General features: G+C 52.6%; 1 protein-coding gene across 1 annotated transcript in view; it reads left to right on the top strand.

Annotated features, from left to right (window-relative positions):
• The window catches only part of TRAM2 (translocation associated membrane protein 2), an 82,309-nt gene extending 66,428 nt beyond the window's left edge, over window positions 1–15,881 (top strand). The window contains exons 5-11 of the mRNA XM_049653805.1: window positions 3,151–3,209; window positions 4,379–4,463; window positions 5,032–5,102; window positions 7,852–7,956; window positions 8,220–8,363; window positions 9,207–9,370; window positions 10,602–15,881. Coding sequence (XP_049509762.1) covers window positions 3,151–3,209; window positions 4,379–4,463; window positions 5,032–5,102; window positions 7,852–7,956; window positions 8,220–8,363; window positions 9,207–9,370; window positions 10,602–10,675 — 702 coding nt within the window. The 3' untranslated portion in view covers window positions 10,676–15,881. The remainder of the gene's footprint in view (window positions 1–3,150; window positions 3,210–4,378; window positions 4,464–5,031; window positions 5,103–7,851; window positions 7,957–8,219; window positions 8,364–9,206; window positions 9,371–10,601) is intronic.
• The last annotated feature ends 3,780 nt before the right edge of the window (window positions 15,882–19,661 follow it).

The following is a 19,661-nucleotide window of genomic DNA, read 5'->3' as shown; positions in this document are numbered from 1 at the left end:
AAGGACAAACGCTATTGGTATGTCTGAATCTAGGTAGCAACTGTGGCTGTGTTATGACTGGATTCTGCTGTTTGTGTGGTTCTGTTTGTCCATTCACCAAAAAGGAAGGCTGCAGGGCAGGGGTGGGGGAGGGAGAGATTGCTCCAGTTCGCTCAGGCCTCACTTAGCTTGTAGGTTAAGGAGATAATGAAGGATTTCAAAAGTTCCCAGGCCCCTCTGCCAGTGCCTGATGGGGCCTGGGATTCAGAGGCGGGTGGGGTGCAGGTGCTGGCTCTAGCCCTCTTGGCTCCCCATGATCTCAGGTACATGGCCTGCCAGAGCTCTGAGGGCACCCCGGCCCCAGGCCGCCCTCAGGCAGCTGCCTGGCCCGAGGTCTGGAAAAGGCTGTTCTCAGAGCGGTGAGTCATTTTCCTCCGACTCCCCCACCCTCCCCCCTGCATACCCTCCCTGAACTCCCTGTGGACTGGACATTCACAAGCAGGCAGCATTTTTCTGGGGAGTTTTCTTTGCTTGTTGGCTTAAAAGTTCTGACCTCCTTGTCTCCTAAGAAAAGGCGCCAGGCCAAGGAGGTTCATGTTTAAAATCACAAGATCATCTGGACTTTTAGGTTTTTCTCCATGCTGCTTCTCTTGGGCGGCCTCTTTTTGGGCAGAAGTTTTCCTCCCACCTCAGTCCCAGATGTACCATTTTCCTCCTTAAATGCATTGCTGCTTCTTCCATCATGGTGCGTTCTTACCTCTGATTTCCCTGGACTGAGGTAGAGAGTGGAAGACCATATATATGACTGTGTGCCTGGGTCCTCATGAGCAGCAGAGAGGGAAGGCAGAGCCCGATAGCAGCGGTGTGGCAAAGTGCTCCTGTCACCCTCCAGAGGCCCCGGAACTTTCCATCTGTGTGTGACTGAGGGAGGAGGCAGTGGTAGGAAGAAAGGACTGGGAGTGAGGCTGTGAGGGGTTGGGGAGAGACCTTTTCCTTCAGAAATGTTACCATGACCACACTGGTGCATGTGGCCTGACTGGACCTGTAACTTTGGTCACTGTGCTAATGGGGCCCCAGCTTGTGGGCTGGGGGCTGGGGACTATACCTGAGATGTCCAAGGTAATGTAGTGACTTGAGGGTGGGTAGGTCAGGCCTCACGTGGAAACACAGCTGTGGATCCACGAGGCAGTAAGTCAAGTGTTTGTCCCTAGACCACGTTGGCTTTGAGCACTGCTAACGCCCTGATCTTAGTCCCAGTGTGACATTTGAGTCTCGGTCTCCTCATCAAAGCCGCCAGCTCAGTTTATTTTCTGACTTACTGAGGAACTGGGCTTGAGGTTATTGGGCCAGGAGGTTGGTGGCCCAGCTCAGATTTCACCTATGCTGCTGAAAAACCATCTCATTTCAGGAGCTACTTCCTGTCTTTTCCTTTATTAGCCTGTTTGTGGAATGGGGTCATATTGATCTAACCATCTCTGAGTGACAAATAAGAGCCTTGTTTTTTCCCTCAGAAGGGAGAAATCACCTAAAGCGTTCATCATTGATTCATTCAACCAACAAGTTTTTATTGGATTCCTGTAACATCAGCTGACTCTTGCTCATGGTGGATTGTTTCTTCTTATGTTTTGTAATTTTGGATTGTAATCTCCTCTTTAGCAAGATTTTAATGCATGAGAATCCTGTACATCCTTGGATGAGAGTATGTCCCAATGGTGTCACAGTAGCATTAACACTAATTTCTTAGCTTGGTGGTTCCTGGACCATAAAAGTGGTTATAAATTTGAACTCCAAACCCATCTGAAAGTGAACCCAAGGTTACAGATTTTCAAGGGCTAATATATTTTAGTTTTCATCGTGAGCACAGGGTGAGCAAACAGCTTCTTTATCTCCTTTTATTGTTGCCAGACTATAGTCGACCCTTTCTCTAGTCTAATCCAAACTAATGCAGACTCTAATCTAACCTTCTCTTGAAGTTTGTAGCCATTGAGGGGTCCTGATATTTTTAAAAATTTTTTTCAATGTTTGTTTATTTTTGAGAGGGAAGGAGAGAGAATGAGAACAAGCGGGGGATGGGCAGAGAGAGAGGGAGACACACAATCTGAGGCAGGCTCCAGGCTCTGAGCTGTCAGCACAGAGCCCGACATGGGGCTTAAACTCACTGACCGTGAGATCATGACCTGAGCCGAAGTTGGACACTTAACCGACTGAGCCACCCACGTGCCCCAGGGATCCTGATTTTATACAAGGTCTTGGGCTCCAACTCCCGAGGCATCATCTTCTGTTCCCACATGGGCATGACCACCCTGGCCCAAGAATAGGGCCTTGTGGGCTGCCTCAGCCTCCCCTTACTGCTTAGGCTTTTAGCCTTCTAGCCCTTTTGAATTCCAAAGGTTTTCCCTTTCTGGTAAAAACTTTTTGAATACAAAAGAATTAGTTGTTAGGTTTCACTCAGCATTTCTAGATGTTTCGTGATGGGAGGGTTTTCAGGTTACCTCGCCCACTCTGTAATAGGCCCTGGGCTAGGTGCTGGAGGTGTAAAGAAGGGCATGATGAGACCCATGAGCTTGCAGAGTAATGGAGATCTCTAGCAATGATGACCCAGTGTGGTATGTGTCACACTTACAAGGCCTCTGGGGTGAGGCCTCCCAGGGTGGCCTGTGCGGTCCTGCATTCTTTTTACTGCCAGAGTTGTGAAAAGCCAAAGTAGGCTTTTCATTTTTCCAGTGGATGGTGATTCTAGAGGTCACGTGCTTACTCATTCTACAAGCATTTCCTGAGTACCTTCATGCCAGGCATCATGCTAGACACATAAACATGAGCTATCACATTTATTTCTAACAATAACTCTGGGAGGGTATTTTTGTCCTCATTTAAAGATGACCCAACTGAAGCTTAGGGAGACGAGCTTGCTCAGAGGCTAGAGCCAGTAAGTCCCAGATCCATGTCCAGACACAGGTCTTCAAACCCCAGAGTAGAGCATTTTCACAATAAAAAAGCCAGTTGAAGGCCGGGTGGCTCCCCTTCAGAGAAGGCCTTCGTTTTCACGTTTCCTGTATCTTCCTCTTCCTGGCAGCTGGGGATTGGATGTGCCCCTGACCCCTAGGCCTGCCCAGGGCCCCAGCGGGTCTCATATCCACATCTCTAAACACTACCTCTTCTTGCCCACTACAGGAAGGATATTTAACAAACCCAAGAAGCCTCTGGGAAGACTACCCACACGTGTACCTCCCGTGAGTATTCTCATGACTTGGTCTCCAGGGAGGAGCAAGCTGGTCCACCGGCTTCCCCACCCCAGAGAACTCCAGACCAGCTGGCAGGAGGAGCAGGTTGCGCCCCGAGCCTGTGGGGGCCCAGTATTGTAGATGGCAGTCTCGTCCGGGAGCTGCTTCCTCCTAGGGCGCTTGACTGGACAACCCCCAAATGAAATGTCTTCTGCGGTAGCCCCCGTCACGGAGCGGGTGTCCTAGCTCAGGCTGCTGTGCCAGGACCCCGTAGGCTGCGTGGCTTATAAACAACAGAAACTTCTCACAGTTCTGGAGGCCGAAAAGCCCAAGATGAGGACGCCGGCAGTTTTGGTGTCTGGTTCATAGATGGTTGTCTTCTGGCCGTATCCTCATGTGGAGGAGCAGAGAAGGAGCCCTCTGGGGTCTGTTTGACGAGGGCACGAATCCCATTACTGAGGTCCCCGTCCTCACTGCTAGATCTCCTCCCAAAGGCCCCCACCTCCTAGCACCATCACATTGGGATTCGGGTTCCAACATAGGAATTTTGAGGGGACGCACACATTTAGTCCACAGCAGGCACCTAAATGGTCGGAAGATGGATACGCAAGCGGAGCATCTCCGTAACGCTCTCTGGGCTTTGTATGTCCTTGGTGACCCGCGCTCGTGCACCACACACCGTCCGCCCAGCCTCGCGTGGCGGGTGCCCTTCCAGAGGCAGCACCCCCTTCCCCTCCTGCTCTGTGCTGCCAAGACCCCAGAAGGGCAGCACCAGGTCTGCCTCCCACAGGACACCCTCCCTGCCATTCCTGGCCACCCTTCGGAACCACAACAGCACAGGGCTAACAGCTGCACGAGGACCCTCCTTTGCTTAAATCTGTTCACTCTTCAGTATATTGGTGCCCCGTCTTCCTTGTCCTTGCTCAGCCTTCCCTTCTCCAAGCCGAAGAACCTTCCTCCTCTGTACTCTTTTCACCATTTTTGTTTCTTTCTGTGGACTCCGTGTCCCATTAAGTGGTCCCGTATGTGGAGCAGGGTCCCCGGGTGTGGGGCCTCCCTCCCGCAGTCCTGGCCCAGCTCGTCCCACGGTCCTGGGCCTCACCTTTTTGTCCTGTGTTTTGCGAGCACCTGCAGGGATAGTCTTCTCCCTCCCGTGTGACTCGTTTCCTTGTCTCCAGCTTCCAGGTGAAGTTTTTCTACCTGTGCCAGCTGGCCTACTGGCTGCATGCACTGCCTGAGCTGTACTTCCAGAAGGTACGGAAGGTGAGTACTCGTTTCCCCCTTGGAAGGTACGTGCCCTTCACTCCCCTCCTGCTCTTCCCAGCCTCCTTCCCCTGAGCCTTCCTCCAGAAGCCCAGAGCTGGGTGGGGACAGGGGACGTGTTGGCGGGTTGAGGAAAATGCTGAGCCAGTGAAGTCTCCACAAAGATCTCCCTGAGAGCAGGCCACCAGCGGGTCTCCTGCTGCCCACACTAGACATGTGGCTTTGGGGGAGGTCTACCTCTTGTCTTCCGGGTAGTGGATCAGAGGTTTTTGCCTTTCCCAGTCTTTTTTTTTTTTTTTTAAATAGTCTTCCTCTGAATTATTTCCAGAAGCCCTGTTCCCCAGTCCCTGTCTCTTCTTTCTCAACCCAGCCCTGCCACATGGACCTGAAGCCAGCACCTCGTCCTCTGACTTCCCAGCAGCCTGGTGCATGGGCTTCTGGTGTGACCTGGGGACTGTCTGTGTCAGAGCAACCTGGCCTGCTGCCCTCTCCCCGCCCCTCTGTACCTCCCCTCTGAGGAGAGGAGGTGGGGATGAGCACATTTACTGCCTGCTTCTCTTGTTTGCAGGAGGAAATTCCCCGCCAGCTCCAGTACATCTGTCTGTACCTGGTCCACATAGCTGGAGCATACCTCTTAAAGTGAGTGAGATCCCAGAGCCCGTCACATTTCTGTGCCCTTTTATATCCATGCATCTCTCCACACATTCAGTTAGGAGGCAGTTACTGCACACCTTCTGTTTGCCAAGCACCGTGCTAAGACCTGGGGATACAAAGGCGGCGATTCCCTTGTCTTTAGTGGTTCATGCTCAGCCTAGTAGGAGTGACAGCAGAGGCACAGGTCAGGACAGCTTAGTGAGATGATGGCTGTGCTACAATATGGGTCATCTGCCGTGGGAATCCAGAAGAGGGACTAACGCAGCCTGAGACAGAGCCAGGGAAGGCTTCGAGGGATGCTGGCACTTGAACCGTGCCTTTGAAGTCGGAGGAATGGCCATGGTGTTTGGCCTTGAGTGTCTTCTACAAAAAGAATCCTACTGATGAGTAGATATGTCATTGCTAATTTGGAATTTTCCTGAGCTTTATCCGAGCAGGATAGGAGAGCACCCTGTACTTTCTCTGGGCTGACGTTTTAAGGGTTTGTGATGTATAACTTTCTGCTAAGCTGCTTGGAGGTCCTTGGGCCTGTCATCTCCTAGGCCCTCACAGCAGGCTTCCTGTGAGGATGACGGACCTGGGGTAATGGAATTAGGAGGATGGCAGCTCTCAAATATGCTCTTATCCCTGGAGGCGTGAAATAGCATCGACACCTGGGTGGGTCCTTGGAGGCCAAAGCCTCTATGGTGGGACCAGCCTTGCTCTTGTGCTGCACCCAGCAGTGTGTGGTGAGGACCAGGGTGAGAACCTTCAGGCAGGACCATGTGGAAAGAGAGCTTCTTGCTACTTGTCGGGTCCCTGCTGTATTGTCAGTGTTCCTCCCAAAGAAAGGAGATGCTCTAAGATCTGCTTTTCCCACAGCTGATGTGTCCCACGGAAGGAGAAGGGCAGGTGTCAGACCCTGTTTGGGCGAGTCCTGTCATTCTTGTTTTGGGATGAGGATAGAAGCGAGAGGGCAGGGAGCAGCAGGCCCTCCAAAACGAGGCCCATTCCCTTTCCAGCGATGCTGGTGCAGCCGTCTCTCTGCTCCTGTAAGGACCGTGGCCTGGCCTTCCTTTGCTTCCATCCTTGCTGTGGTTTTCAGAAGTGAGTGTGGGGACAGGAGAGACCCCCTGACTACAGGATTTCCCAAGGGAGGCAGACCTTTGAAATGCTGAATGATTGCAGAGCCTTGTTTTGGTGAAGAGCTTGACTTTTAGAGGCCTTCACTTGCTTGACACGTACCTGAGCTCCTCCTCTGGGCCAGGCACTGCTCTTGGAGCCGAAGTTACCCCTGGGTGAAGTCAGACCAAGGCCTTGTTCTCCTGGGGTGTCCAATCTAGAGGGAGTCAGACAATTAACAAGAAAATAGCTTCCTGTGTTAGTAAATGCGATGAAGAAAATACTAGGGGCACCTGGGTGGCTTAGTTGGTTGAACGTCTGACTCTTGATTTCTGTTCAGGTCATGGTCCCAGGGTCATGAGATCAAGCCCTACATTGGGCTCCTCATTGGGTATGGAGCCTGCTTGAGATATTTTCTCTCTGTCCCTCTGTCCCTCTGTCCCTCTGTCCCTCCCTCCCTCCCTCCCCCCCTCCCTCCCCCCCTCTCCTTCCCTCTCCCCCTCTCCCTGCCCCCCTTCCCTCTCCCCTGAGATATTCATTCATTCATTTTGTCTTTCTCTCCCTGTCCCCCTGCTCCTCTCCCCTGCTCACTAGTGTACTCTCTAAAACAATAAAGTAGGGTATTGTAACAGCGACTTGTCTACGTGGCACCTTTGTCGTGGGGAGGGAGGTGACTCAGGTTGAGGCAGGTATGATGAGAGTCAGGCATGTGAAGATCTGGGGATAGAGCTGTGTGGGCAGAGAAACAGCAGGTGCAGAGGCCCTGAGGTGTTCGTAAAGCCCACCGTGGCTGGAATGCAGAAAATGAGTTTTGACATGAGGTCACTGGGCACGGTCATATTGGACTTTCTAGGTCACATGAAGACCTTGGGTAGTGCTCCCATCATTCTCTTGACCATCCTCAGGACCCAGTGACCACCCCACTGGATTCTGCACTGCTTTCGTTTTGTTGGGTGGAATTGGCTGGGCCCTTCATTAGCACAGCCTGTGGGGCTGCTCCCACATTTTTTTATTGACTACCTGAAGCCCTGCATGTTCAGCAGGGTCTGCGGTTTCCCTTCGCGGTCTTTCTCCATTTGAGCTACAGTTGACATCTGTAGCAAACTGCCTAAGAAAGCTGGTAACGCCACCATGCCTGGAATTGAGGGGAGGGGGTGTCTGAGTGGGTGCAGATTTTTAAGAGGTGGGTTCAGTAGCACATCTCTTTGCATTATGTTGAGTTTTGCTTCTTCTTGTACCTCTTAGCTGTGAAGACTTGGATAATGAAAAACCAGACGGGAATCCTTTGTATTTCTGTGTACAAAGCTCAAGTGTGTACAAAGCTCAGTCACTTGGTCTGAGCACCTTTTATGCACTGGGTCCTGGGCCCGGTAAAGAATGCATGGTGACTGGTGCCGTGGAGCCTAAGTTAGGTTCACTGTGGGAGCGGTGAGGGGCCCCTGACCCAGACAGGACAGGCGGAGGCCTGGGGGATTCAGTATTCTGTTAAAGGTGTGATGGCAGAACTGAATCCTGTAGGGTGAGGAGGGCCAGCCAGGGAAGGCTGGCGAGGAGAGCAGAGCCCAGGGTGCGGGGTGCCTCACGCTCTGTAGCATCCCAGGGGGGAACTGTGAGGCTTGTCCGTTTCTCCCAGCCTCAGCCGCCTGGGCCTGATCTTGCTGCTGCTGCAGTACTCAACTGAGTTCCTCTTCCACATGGCTCGACTCTTCTACTTTGCCGACGAGAACAACGAGAAGCTGTAAGTAGTGTAAAGCAGGCTGGCCCACTCACAGTGCTGTGGGCAGGAGCCTCCCATGAGGCCTGGCTGATAGTGCCCCTTCCTGCAGATGGAACCCCAGGGTTGTTTTTTTGGAGTATCTTACTCCAGAGATCTCCTCCCTCAAACACCCCGATGCGCTACCTTCACACCCTCTTTCCACTTGGCGTTGCTTCTGGAGAAGTGGGTGAAAGCTCCCTCACCGGCCCTAAAGGCTGACGTCCCTTTGCCACCTCCACGAGCAGGTTTAACGCCTGGGCTGCTGTGTTTGGGGTCACCCGCCTCTTCATCCTCACACTCGCCGTGCTGGCCATCGGCTTTGGACTCGCTCGCATAGAAAACCAGGCCTTTGATCCCGAGAAAGGAAACTTCAACACCTTACTTTGCAGGTGAGTTGGGAAAAAGCCCCCGAAGATAAATCAAGGCTCCCTGAGTGCTGCCAGGAGCCTCCTGAACTTGGCACAACTTCAGAAGGTCAGGGGGCAATAGACCCCCGGGGTCTCCCGCACACTGATGTTTAGCTGGAGATCTGTAGACATCAGGCCTGAGGGGAGAAGGAGTGCCAGCCTTCTGCCTCCAGCAAAACCATCTCCACCACCTGCTGGGACTCTAGTCGAGGTTCCCAAGCAGGAATCCCCTCCCCCTTGTCCAGTGCTTCAAGTGCATGATAGGTGACCTCTCTAGCCCCTCAGCTGATCATTACGGCCACGTGTGCTCAGCAGCGCGGCCTGTGGCCTCCCATAGTAGCAGGGAAAGTGGGGAGGAAGCCGTTGTGTTCCCATGTGACCCTTGGGCCTGGGAGGGTGTGTGATTGATCCATTGTTGCTCAGCTTTTAAGTGGCATTCTAAATGAGAAGCCACTCTTCTAGAATTATTCTGCTGTATTGTAGTTCAATTCAGTTGAATTCTTTCAGTATATGTACATGGAGCTTAGTCATGTTGTTTGTTGTGGGTACAGAAAAGACAGGCCATGGAGGCAGTGACTCTGGAGCTGGATATGCAGATGTCCCCTCCTCCTCCCTGGTGTCCCTAGACCCCATCTCTTTGTCACCAGCCCTGAAGTGCACTAGAGCGGAGACCGGCACCGAACCACACGCCCTCCCTCGTGCGGGTGGCAGGATGGGGGCGTGCTGGCGCCCAGGGTGATGGCCAGGGGAGCTGTGGGGTTCCTGCCCTGGTCTCCCGCTCTGCCCTGAGGCGACTCCCGAGCCCACCGCCCTGTCCCTCCGCAGGCTCTGTGTGCTGCTGCTGGTGTGCGCTGCCCAGGCCTGGCTCATGTGGCGCTTCATCCACTCCCAGCTGCGACACTGGCGGGAATACTGGAATGAGCAGAGCGCCAAGCGGAGAGTCCCAGCTGCCCCCAGACTGCCAGCCAGGCTCGTCAAGAGGGAATCTGGTGAGTGCTGGGCCCGTGGGCAGGTAGACACAGAAGTGGGTCTGGGATGGGTGGGGAGGGGCCTGGGCTCGGCTCCTCCACCTCCACCCAGACCAGCCCTGCCGCTCCCCTGTCCTTCCCTGGGGCCCTGGGTCCTCGGCCCCTGCCGGGGCCTAACTGGCACGTGGCTGGGTGTGGGCCAGGGACACTTTGTGGGTGAGGCTGGCCGCGGTGGGGCAGGGCAGCAACCGGCTGGGGAGCTGTGGCCGGAAGCATGTCCTCGAAGTGGCTTCTGAACCCCAGCCAAGATCTGCCGCCTGTTCCCTGTGCGGCCCAGCAGCCCTGTCCTCACCTGCCCTCTTGCTCCGCATCTCAGCATCTCCCGCCTCCCAGGCCGCTGGCTCCTCTCCTGTCTTCAAGAATGACTAGGGGCGATACAGTGCTGGGTGGGCGGAAAGGGTGGGATGCCCGCTTTGCCTCTGGCCCTGGCCACGCTCCAGTAACTGCCTGCCCCTGCCAGGTCCCAGGCCCACTGGCAGCCCTGCACGTTCTGTGCAGCCCGGGGGCCTGTCTGCACCGGGCTCTGTTCCCTGACTCACCTGCCTTGCTCCAGGTGTGGCCTGCTTGGCAAGGGCTCCTGTGTGTTTGAACCAGACACGTGCGGGGCTGGGTGTGAGGAGTCAGGCCTGGCTGGGAGGGGATGTGGGGCGTGAGGCTGCAGCCAGATTGACTTTGAGCAAGCACATGGAGGTGTTTTCCACAACAGTAAAAAGCACAGTTTTTTTCTGCCAGAGGAGTATCAGGCCTCTGAGTAATGCCTGTCCCTACAGCGTCTCTACCTCCTCCTTTCCACTCTCCCTTCCCAGGGAGTGGTCGCAGAAGTGGGCTGGTGCCCTGTGGGGGAGAGAAACTGAGGCCCCTGGCAGCGTCTGTGCGATTCCACCTAGGATCTGGTTCCAGCCTGAGGCCTGGGCGAGCAGGCGGGCGGGCCCCGGCCTGTTCCTGGGTTACTATATGTCATCCCAGCCGCCTCCTGCTAAAGGACAGTCAGAGACCAACCACCTTTAGCAGAGTCACGTTGAGGGGAGCAAGGGCCTCCTGGGAGCATCTACTGGTTTCCCGTCTTGGCAGGAAGCTGCAGCCAGGCATCCCCTTGGCTGGTCCCCATGTGCAAGCTCGGCCCTCACGGGCCCCTCTCCTGTTCCAGTCCAGGCAGGAACACCATGTGTGTCTGTCTCCCTTCACTTCCTAGGTTACCATGAAAACGGAGTAGTGAAAGCGGAGAATGGGACCTCCCCACGGACTAAGAAACTCAAGTCTCCTTGAGGCCAAAGTGCTGGAACAGGGATCCTCTCATGGGGGCACGGCAGGGAGGTTGGGGAGCCTGGCCCCCGCCACTGCCTTCCCCCTCCTGCTCCTGATGCTCCATCTCAAGCAGCAGGAACCTGTCTTCAAATGGGGCTTTTCCTTTCTCACTTTTTGGCTTTCTTTTCTTACTCCTCCATAAACCATTCTCAATAAAACCAAAACTCTTCCTTCTTTCTCTCCCTTAAGCCACCTCACGTCCTTGCCTCTGTCCTGTGTTGGGTTTTCTAGAAGCCCAGGCCCTCATGGTTATCTTTTTGCTTGCCTCCTCTTTCTCTTCCTTCACGGCTGCTGCTTTTTACTTCTCTCACCGTATTGTGCAATTTTTCCGTGTCTGATTTTTACAATGAGAGGGAGCTCAAGTTGCAGTGAGTCCTGGCCATCCACCACCCAGCTTCAGTCCCCAGGACTTGTCAAAGCCAGAAGCCTCGTGCCAAGGAGCCTCTGCCTGGGGCCACTGGCAGGCCCACCCACGGGCCCCATGTTCGCTCGAGGAGAGGAGAGACCAGCCCTCTTGGATCATAATCTCCTAGGTGCTGATTAACTGAGATGTATGATTCCAGTTCCACACGCACCAGCTGGAGGCCCGGCATAGCCACTGCTCCTTGGAATTGCCAAGGCATTTGGCTGTGGGGCATGGAGACCTGGTCCAGAAAGATGGTGTTAACCATGTTGGGTCCCGTGACTCGAGACGGCTTACCGGTGGCTGGTCATGGACGGGGGCCAGCCTGCCCTCGCTTTGCCAGGGAGGTGCTGAAGGAGGACAAGTCTCCCCACCCTCTAAAGCAAGAACAAAGCGTACTGAGTAGCAGGCTCCTCTGGAAAGGTAACAGCAGCAGAGGTGATGGAGCTGTTGTCCTCAGCCTTTCTTCAGCCCCAGCTACAGCTGCTTTTTCAACCGTTCACCAGCATCCAAAACCAAATCCAAACCACAGTGAACAGACCAGCCTGACGGACGCTGGTCCTCAACCCCAGACCCAGGCAGCCCTGTCAGGGCTGGCCTCGCTACCTGACTTCATCTCTCTAGCTGCAGGAACATCTGAGTCCCCCACTCGTTCCCTGGTGCCCCAGAGAGGGTCACTGGTCCACATCCCCTCTGGCCCCTTCTGTCGTGTGTTCTTCGGCAAGGTCGTTGTCATCCTCTGATGTCTGTCCAGCGCACCTCCAGCATTTGAGACTATCTGAGAGCAGGACCGATTTGGAATTGGTCTGCAGGGTAGATGAGCAAACGCCACTCTACCACTGTGCCACTGGGGGGCCTCTGCCCTGTCCCTCACATATCCTTTCCCTCTGCTCCACCCAAAGACAAGGCCTCCAAGCCCATGTGGGGCCTGGTTTGGACTTCGGGAAGGGGTTAGGCTTTCAGAGGTCCTAATTAAGAACTCTTGAATTCTGCATTAAGGTGCTGGGGAGTGATTCTTGGGGGGCATAGAAATGTTAGTACCCTTTGATGTGCTGGTCCTCTTTCTGATGCCACAGTAGAAGCCAAACCTTGGGTTATTATCCTAAAAGGGGGGAGATGGGTTTTTTCATCAGGGCAACTCCTCCTCCATGTCCCTTTTATCAGCAACAGATTGGATTTTCCAGTGACTGAGGAAGTTGTACCCTCCTCTGTCCAGGATAAGGTAGAAATGCGAAAAGCTACCCTGGGCTTCTGATTACCCTTAGGAAGTGGGACGGCACTTTTGGAGATCTGCATCTCTCCCATCCTCGTCTGACACTTCCTAGGCTGCAGAGCAGAATGTTGCTAAAAGGGTACTTGGAATCAACCCTGCAGACCCGAGCCAGGACCCTTTAGCCATTCGGCCAAATACCCTGCTGAGGCTGCGTTTGGGTTCCTTACCTTGCCTGGAGATGGAGGGGCATTTGGCCAGCAGCCTCCAACCTGCCCGTCAGCCTCACAGCCCTTCTTGGTCCTCTTCTGGCTGTGTCTCGGGCAGCAACCTGCCTCCTGTGAGGGGCCACTCCTTCAGGTGAGCCCCATTTAATTTTCGGTGGGTATGCAGTAGGCTGCAGGCCTGGGAGGTGGGGAGAGCGGCCCCAGGCATGCCATCAGGCAGCCCCCTTCTCATGTAGGTGTGCTAGGTGTTTGTGGTCAGAGACTACGTGGCTTCGTGCTCCCTCAGCCTCCTGCAAACTTCTGGCTCTGTGGTAGGTATGATTCAGAGCTGCTACCACCACTCCAGGGGTCTGGGTCAACCTAGGCTCCCTGAGACTATGACTCAGGCTAGCATGTCACTAGCAGGGCTTCTGGGATGATTTGAGAGGAGATGGGATGAGAGTAAATGTAGGGTGCTTTGTCACCCCACTGGCATCCCCGCCACATGTATTTCAGAGCAGAGCCCGGGCTTTGGCAGGCTGGCTCAAAGCATGTTGCCGAAATAACTCCATCCTGTGAGCTTGTTGTGCTGGCTTGTCCTGATTTGGCCACTTTGGCTGTCGTCTTCCGTCTTCTACACACTCTCCTGTTCCCAAAGTGCCAAGCCATCTGGGAAGGCCCTGCCAGACAGCTCTGAGTTTGAGAGGCTGGCTCAGCAAGAGCAGGAGAACAGATGCTCATCTACCTCAGCCAACAGCCGCCTCTCTCTCTAAACATCCCTGGCCAGCACAGGTGTGGCAGGTGGCAGTGGGCAAGAGAGGCAGGCTGTGTGGTGGACAGGAGGGCCCTGTGCTCCTCGGGTTCAGTGGTGGGAAAGTTATTTTTACCATCTAGGCTCTGATAGCTGCACAATTAAGTGACATGTGTTCCTTTTGAAGGTAGGGGAAGGTTCTAGAGGAAAGGGAAGCAGGCTGAGCTAGGAGGGGAGCTGCTTCTCCCCCATTCTAGTCCATTCTAACCCCGTGTGTGTGTGTCTGGGCCAACAGATGTAAATGGTTGCCGAGAAACGTTTCTGTTTCTGTCCCCAGGCAGAACTTACTGACATTTCAGAAACCAAAATTGACATCTGTACTCTGGCCACCTTTGCAGATGCTTCTCTTGACTAGAATCCCTGGGACCCTAGAAACCCCTAAAGCTTGGGTGGGGTATTCTCCCAGGGGGTGTGCATCTCGGTTTTCTTTAGGGATCTTCTTCCTTAGCGGCCTTTGATTTTTTTTTTTTTTTCTTTTTTTTCCTAAGTGGTGAATAAGAGGTAGGGGCAGAGAGTACACTCTCCCAAGATTCCACAATAGAAAATTCTTCTCCCTGGATGCCTCTTTAAATTTGAAGTGGCTTGCCAGGCCACATGTGGCTAGGGAAGGCTCAGCTTTTGGATTTACATCACAGATTTCAGCCTTCCCTGTCCGTTTTCCCTGGCCTGGACAGCACTCACTCCCCTTGCTGAGTGCCTGGGAGACCCAAGTGAGCAGAGTTGTTCCATAATGGAAGGTGTGCTGTGGTCTTGGGAGGTGGGAAGATAGAGTGGTCTTCCTTCCCTCCCACTGCATCCCAGCCCACAACCCTGCTCCTCAGAAGGGCGCAGGGTCATTGTCAGATGGTGAGACACTTAAACAGAATCCCTCTTCAGCCGGAGGCTGGCCCAATGAGCAAGCCTTCATCGGCTTCACTGTCTTTACCCCGGGTCTCTCCTCTCCTGCCTCCCCCCTACTCGTTTTTATAGATGTCTCAACAGCATCGAGACTTCCATGTTCCGTTCTGACTCTGTGCTCAGCAACCCCCAAGAGTTTGTCCTGAGCAGACCCTCCTCCTCGCTGTAGAAGTGCCTTACTTGCCATGTGGTCTTCTGGCCTTGGCTTGTACTGCCAGCTGTCAGGCCTCTAGGGTGGTCTGTCCTGTGCAGCCAAGGACACCGGACCCTGGGATATCACATGTAAAAGGGACATGGATTGTGACAGTTTGGCCACACTCGTCTCAGTTCCCTCCCTCCATCGTGTTCGGGTATGTGGTCAGTTCTAGGTTGTTTCTGGTTTCTCCTTTGTGTCGGTTTTCTGGCCCACAGGGGTGGCTGCAGTCACCTGTGCCTCCTACCCATGGAAGGAAGCCTGGTGGCCTCCAGGGACACTGAGTGCCCTGTGAACCCTGCTCTGCCAGCACCCCCCACACCTAGTTTAAAAAGAAAGGCGCCCTGGCTGTAACCTCTTCCACTCTGTTTTGTCTCCCATTCAACCCACAGTTTGTATGGTAAAGGTGTTAGTCACAAGTGTCGGCCCACAGACACCCATTTGACAGTGGGTCTAGTGTGGCTGTTGCAGTCTCCTTGCGCTCCAAACTCAGTGTTACCTATGTTCGCAGCGGCTGCCTGCCGTCCCCTTGCTCTTCCGGGCTGTGCAATAACTCTCCCAGCCGGTGGTCTTTCCACAGGCCTTGCTGTCCCTAAACACCCTGCAGTTGGGGAGGGAAGGGACCCGTGGGAGGGCGGTCGACATCCCTTACAGAAGAAATGTGCGCCACTTCCCCTGTGTTGCTGCCCTTGTCTTCACCCTGGGTGGGTTTCTGTGGCACTCGAATAGAGCATCGTAGCATCACCTTAGAAGTTCGTGTTGTTTTTTTTTTTTTAATCTGTTGGGAAAAAAAAAAAAAACCATCCTCATGATGGGGCATTAAATAAGTCCATGTCTGGGAAGTAGATCTGCTGTGACCCCTGAGATGTCACCGTCACTCTGTCTAAAGGCGTTCTAGAGTTTCTTGTTTGCGTGGAGAGGAAGCAGCTTGTGCGGAGATGCGGCCACGCGGGGACAGCCCTGCTCCCCCGGTAGGAGCGGGCTGGCATCGTAAGTGCCACTGTTGCCTTGGGGGCGGATTCCCGTGTTTGTGTGATGAGACCATACACCTCACGTGTCTGTCCCTCTGGTTTAACAAACAGCTGAAGGACAAGCTGAGGCCGCTGGTGCCGCCTGAGCAACTCCTAATGCAAATGTGGACAAAGTGTCTTTTTGTTTTCTACTTTAGCCTGTTCACGTTATGGACCAAATTTCAACAAGGAACTCAAGGAAAATTTGTACCTGCCGTATTTATGCTTTCATGTAAAAGGGTTTTTTTTTTGTTTTGTTTTGTTTTTTGGAGGGGGGGTCTTTTTATTTTCAGTGAACTTTTTTCAAAATCCTTTTCCACCGTTTCTGTCTGGTTTTAAAACAAATTGCAGTTTTGTATGGATTTTTTTTTTTAATGTACATTTCGAAACAAATCAAATATTTTTGAAATAACTGAATAAAAGGCATAGAATTATCAGTCTAATTGTCTCTGGTATAATTACTTCTATTCCTTTTTAATCTGGATGCTTACATTTGCTTTCACTTGGAAAATAATTTCGTGTCAATTTTAGCCTCATTTTTCACTGTAGGAGTTCTTTCTCATATATCTTTTTGAACGGTGTTCATCTTGGTCATGTGAATGAGGGAACTGTAATTAAGGATGGAGAAAGTTACATGCAGTGTGCATAGTAACGAGCATTTTTGAGTCTGTATCAGTAGACTATAAAAACGGAAAGGAGTTTTCTTGACCTTGAGTTTGTAGCTCTCACAAGGAAGTGCCGTGGACTTGATGCCTACTATGGTGTGAAGTCACTGGCTCGGAGAAGACAGAAGGTGTGTGTGGAATCTTGGTGCCGGTGCTGAGCAGTAGTGGTGACAATGGAGGGCAGTGGGGGCTGCTGGTGCCAGTTCTAAGGCCTGCTCTTGGCTGCAGTGGTCTGTGTTTTCCAGAACCATCTTCTGAGAGCTCAGGAGAGGAGTGGTTACAGCTGGCAGTCAGCCATGGACACCACAGGGTGTGAGGATTACCCAGGAAGGGTTCACCTGAGGTCAAGGTGAGTGGCACTCACAGAGGTCAGGCTTTGGCTCAGACTTGGGTTTCAGTCTGGCTCTGCCAGAAGCAGCTAGGTGGCCCCAGGTGGTTAACCTTTCTGAGCCCATTTGCTTACATGTGGGGTTTGTGTGCTTGTTGCTTGTTTTTGCAGGCAGCAGTGCTGGCGAGATTTAGGGATAGTGAGTGCTGTTCATGCTACAAGTAAAGCACTCAATTTTTTTTTTTTTTTAAGAGGCACACTTCTGTGCCAGCAGGACATTAAGGAGTCCCTCATCCAAGTGGCCCTTGATTCTCTGGAAACTGTTTCGAGAGGGCTTCTCCACCTGGTGGTCCCAAATACCCTCAGTGCCTATAGATATGGGTTTGATACATGTTAATTCGATGGTATTTTCAAGGCCCCCTAGTAGTGCAGACAGAGTCCAGGCCCAGGGCCTGAGTAGTGGCTTCTTTTAGCCGGCCACCAGGGAGGGGAGACAAAGGAGGTCGTTTCTCCCTATAGTACTGCTTGCTGCAGGCTAACGCTCAACTCTTCCATCATCTAGGCCAGGACGCCAGATGCGTGTCGGGTGTGACCGCAGTGTAAGTGACCTCAAAAGGCCGCACCGCCATTCGGGATTCAGTAGGAAAAGCGATTTGCTCGGACTTGCATGGCGCCTGTACTCAGCCATCTCATGTAAACTAGCAGGGCTGAGCACAGCCCTTCTGTGTGTGGATGACAGAAGTGACCTGCTAGCTCTGGTCGTCTGCACCTGGTGATGGTGCTGGCATATCGCACCTTCCCATCTCGGGGAGACTTGGAAAGTGAGTGGTGAGTGGATCGTGAGCCCAAGTCATACATGTGAATGCTGCCTACTGTGCTCAGCACAGCTGTGAGGCACTTCTGACGGCTGCAGCAGGCTGACGTTTTCATCCTGCTCCCCATAACAGTGGGGAGGGTGCCAGGAGTCCAAGAAGAAGAAATGTCGGATCGGACAGAAGGGCTATGAGCACTTGGATCTCAAAGGGTGGGTAAGAGGATTTTTTCCTAATGTCTCCATTTAAGCCAAAGACAGAAGTCGGCAAGGATCTCTGTTGCAGCTGGTGCAGAGCCACCAGAGACTTGAAGCAGGCCCAGAGTCTGGTGAACCTCCCTCCTGCGGGGGCGGGGAGAAATTGATGGAGTGTGGATTTCTTGAGAGGGGCCATCAGTGCTGTAGGTCCACAAGCTCCATGACGGAGGTGCTTTAACAGACTCAGGGCTTGACACGTATCCCCTGGAGTTTAGAGAGCGTGAAGTTTAGGGTGCCTGCTTCTCCCCTAAAGCGAGTCTCCAGAAGATGGACTGTCTGAGCTGCTTAACTGCAGAGCCCTGAGAGCAATCTAAGTGGATACAGAGGGAAAGAGTGGATCTGGAAGGGTTAGCCCGAGGAGGCCCCACCTGTAGGGCCTCCTGAGAGGATGAGAGGGAGCCTGGAGGGAATGTACTACTGGAACCGGGCATGTTGGAGACTGGGCCATCTGTATCTGAGAATGGCACTCTGGGAGGTTTTCTGGGGGAAAGTGTCCTGAGAATTCACAAAAGCTGCCTTGGGAGAGAGAAAGAGCCAGATTTTCGGCACATGACACACAGAAGGTCCTGGTCCAGTTAGAGCTTTACTGGCCACAGAAGTAAGACCTTGCCCCTTTCCTCTGGTGTCTACTCCCTAACCCTTCCCAGACATTACAAAGGCCAGAAACGGTAGTATGGCAGGTGGGAAGGGGAAGGAGCAGAAAGGAAGGAAGGAGAAACCCACCATAGCTGCCCCAGCACCTACCCATCCTTCCTCCCTCTTTCCTCTCTCTCTCTCACTCACTCACACACACACATACTAGACTATGTGTATCTAAGCTTGACCTGGGCATGCAGGATAGAGCTTAGTATTTTCACTTTAGACTGAAATGGACTTCTGAATACTTGAAAATAATACTTTCAATAGTAATGAGTGACTGGGGGTAAAAAATTTTAAATTGGGTGGTTCTTGAAATCTTGACCTGGAGCAGAAAAACTCAACATGTACTATCTTACAGAACTTTTAGCAAGCTAGTTCAAGGTGGCTTGGTTCAGCAACAGAGGAAGAACTGTGGGAAGTTACCCAGCACTTCCGAGGCCAGGTATCCCGGATCTTGTATCGACAACTCCCACTCATTCACACCACTGGCTGGGCAGCAGGGAGGAGCCGGAGCTGGTGGCTGACCTCAACTCTGGAGCAGCCATGGTTCTAAAAACTGAGTCAGAGCTCACAGATAACCAGTAACTGTTTTTCCTCCCGTCTCAAGGCAAGGTTCTCTAAAAGCAGGGATTTTATATATATTCTCTAAAAGCAGCATGTGTGTAGATATGTGTGTGTGTGTATAAAATTATTAACTATAGTTCAAATCACAAAATACATTTTCTATTATGACCCAGTAAATACATCCTCAGCTGAAACAAGTTTCATGAAACAGTATATACCTACTATTTGTATTACACTCTCATATTTTCTGTTCTATTCCATTTTTGTTTAAATGCAGGTCTAATGGGCCTATAGCCACAGTTTACCAATGTCTATTTCCCTGCAATGCTGGGGTAAGTAGGCACATGGCGGGGGGCATCGGCTTGCAGCAACAGCAGTCTGTGTGCTGTCTACACCCCAAGTGATGCTTCTCCTGGCAAAATCTAGTTTTTCTCCTGCTCTTAATCATGCCACACCTGTATGAGGATTGTCCAGAGAAACAGAACCAATGGAATGTATATAGAGAGAAAGATGATTATTATAAGAATTGGCTCACATGATTAAGGAGGCTGACAAAGCCCAAGATTTGCAGCAAGCAGGCTAGAGACCCAGGAGAGCTGATGGTGTAGTTCTGGTCTGAAGGCCAGGCCAGCAGGCTTGAGACCCAGGATGAGCCAGTGTTTTAGTTTGAGTCCAAAGGCAGGAAAAGGTTGTCCTAGTTCAAAGGCAAGCAGGAGGAATTCTTTCTTACTTCGGGAAAGCACAGCCTATTCAGGCTTTCAGGGGAGTGGGTGAGGCCCACCCACACCAGGGAGGGCAATCTGCTTTACTCATTCTATAAACTCAAATGTTAATCTCATCCAGAAACAGTCACATCCAGAAAAATGACCCCAAGGCCCAGACAAGTTGACACATAAAATTAACCATCACAATATCCCTACCCCTACCTCACTAAATAAGGTACCATCTTAGC

This window comes from Panthera uncia (genome assembly GCF_023721935.1).
Source record: "Panthera uncia isolate 11264 chromosome B2 unlocalized genomic scaffold, Puncia_PCG_1.0 HiC_scaffold_24, whole genome shotgun sequence".
In the NCBI taxonomy this organism is placed as follows: Eukaryota; Metazoa; Chordata; class Mammalia; order Carnivora; family Felidae; genus Panthera; species Panthera uncia.
Note: the sequence above shows the minus strand (reverse complement) of the source record. Positions and strands in the feature narration are given on the sequence as shown.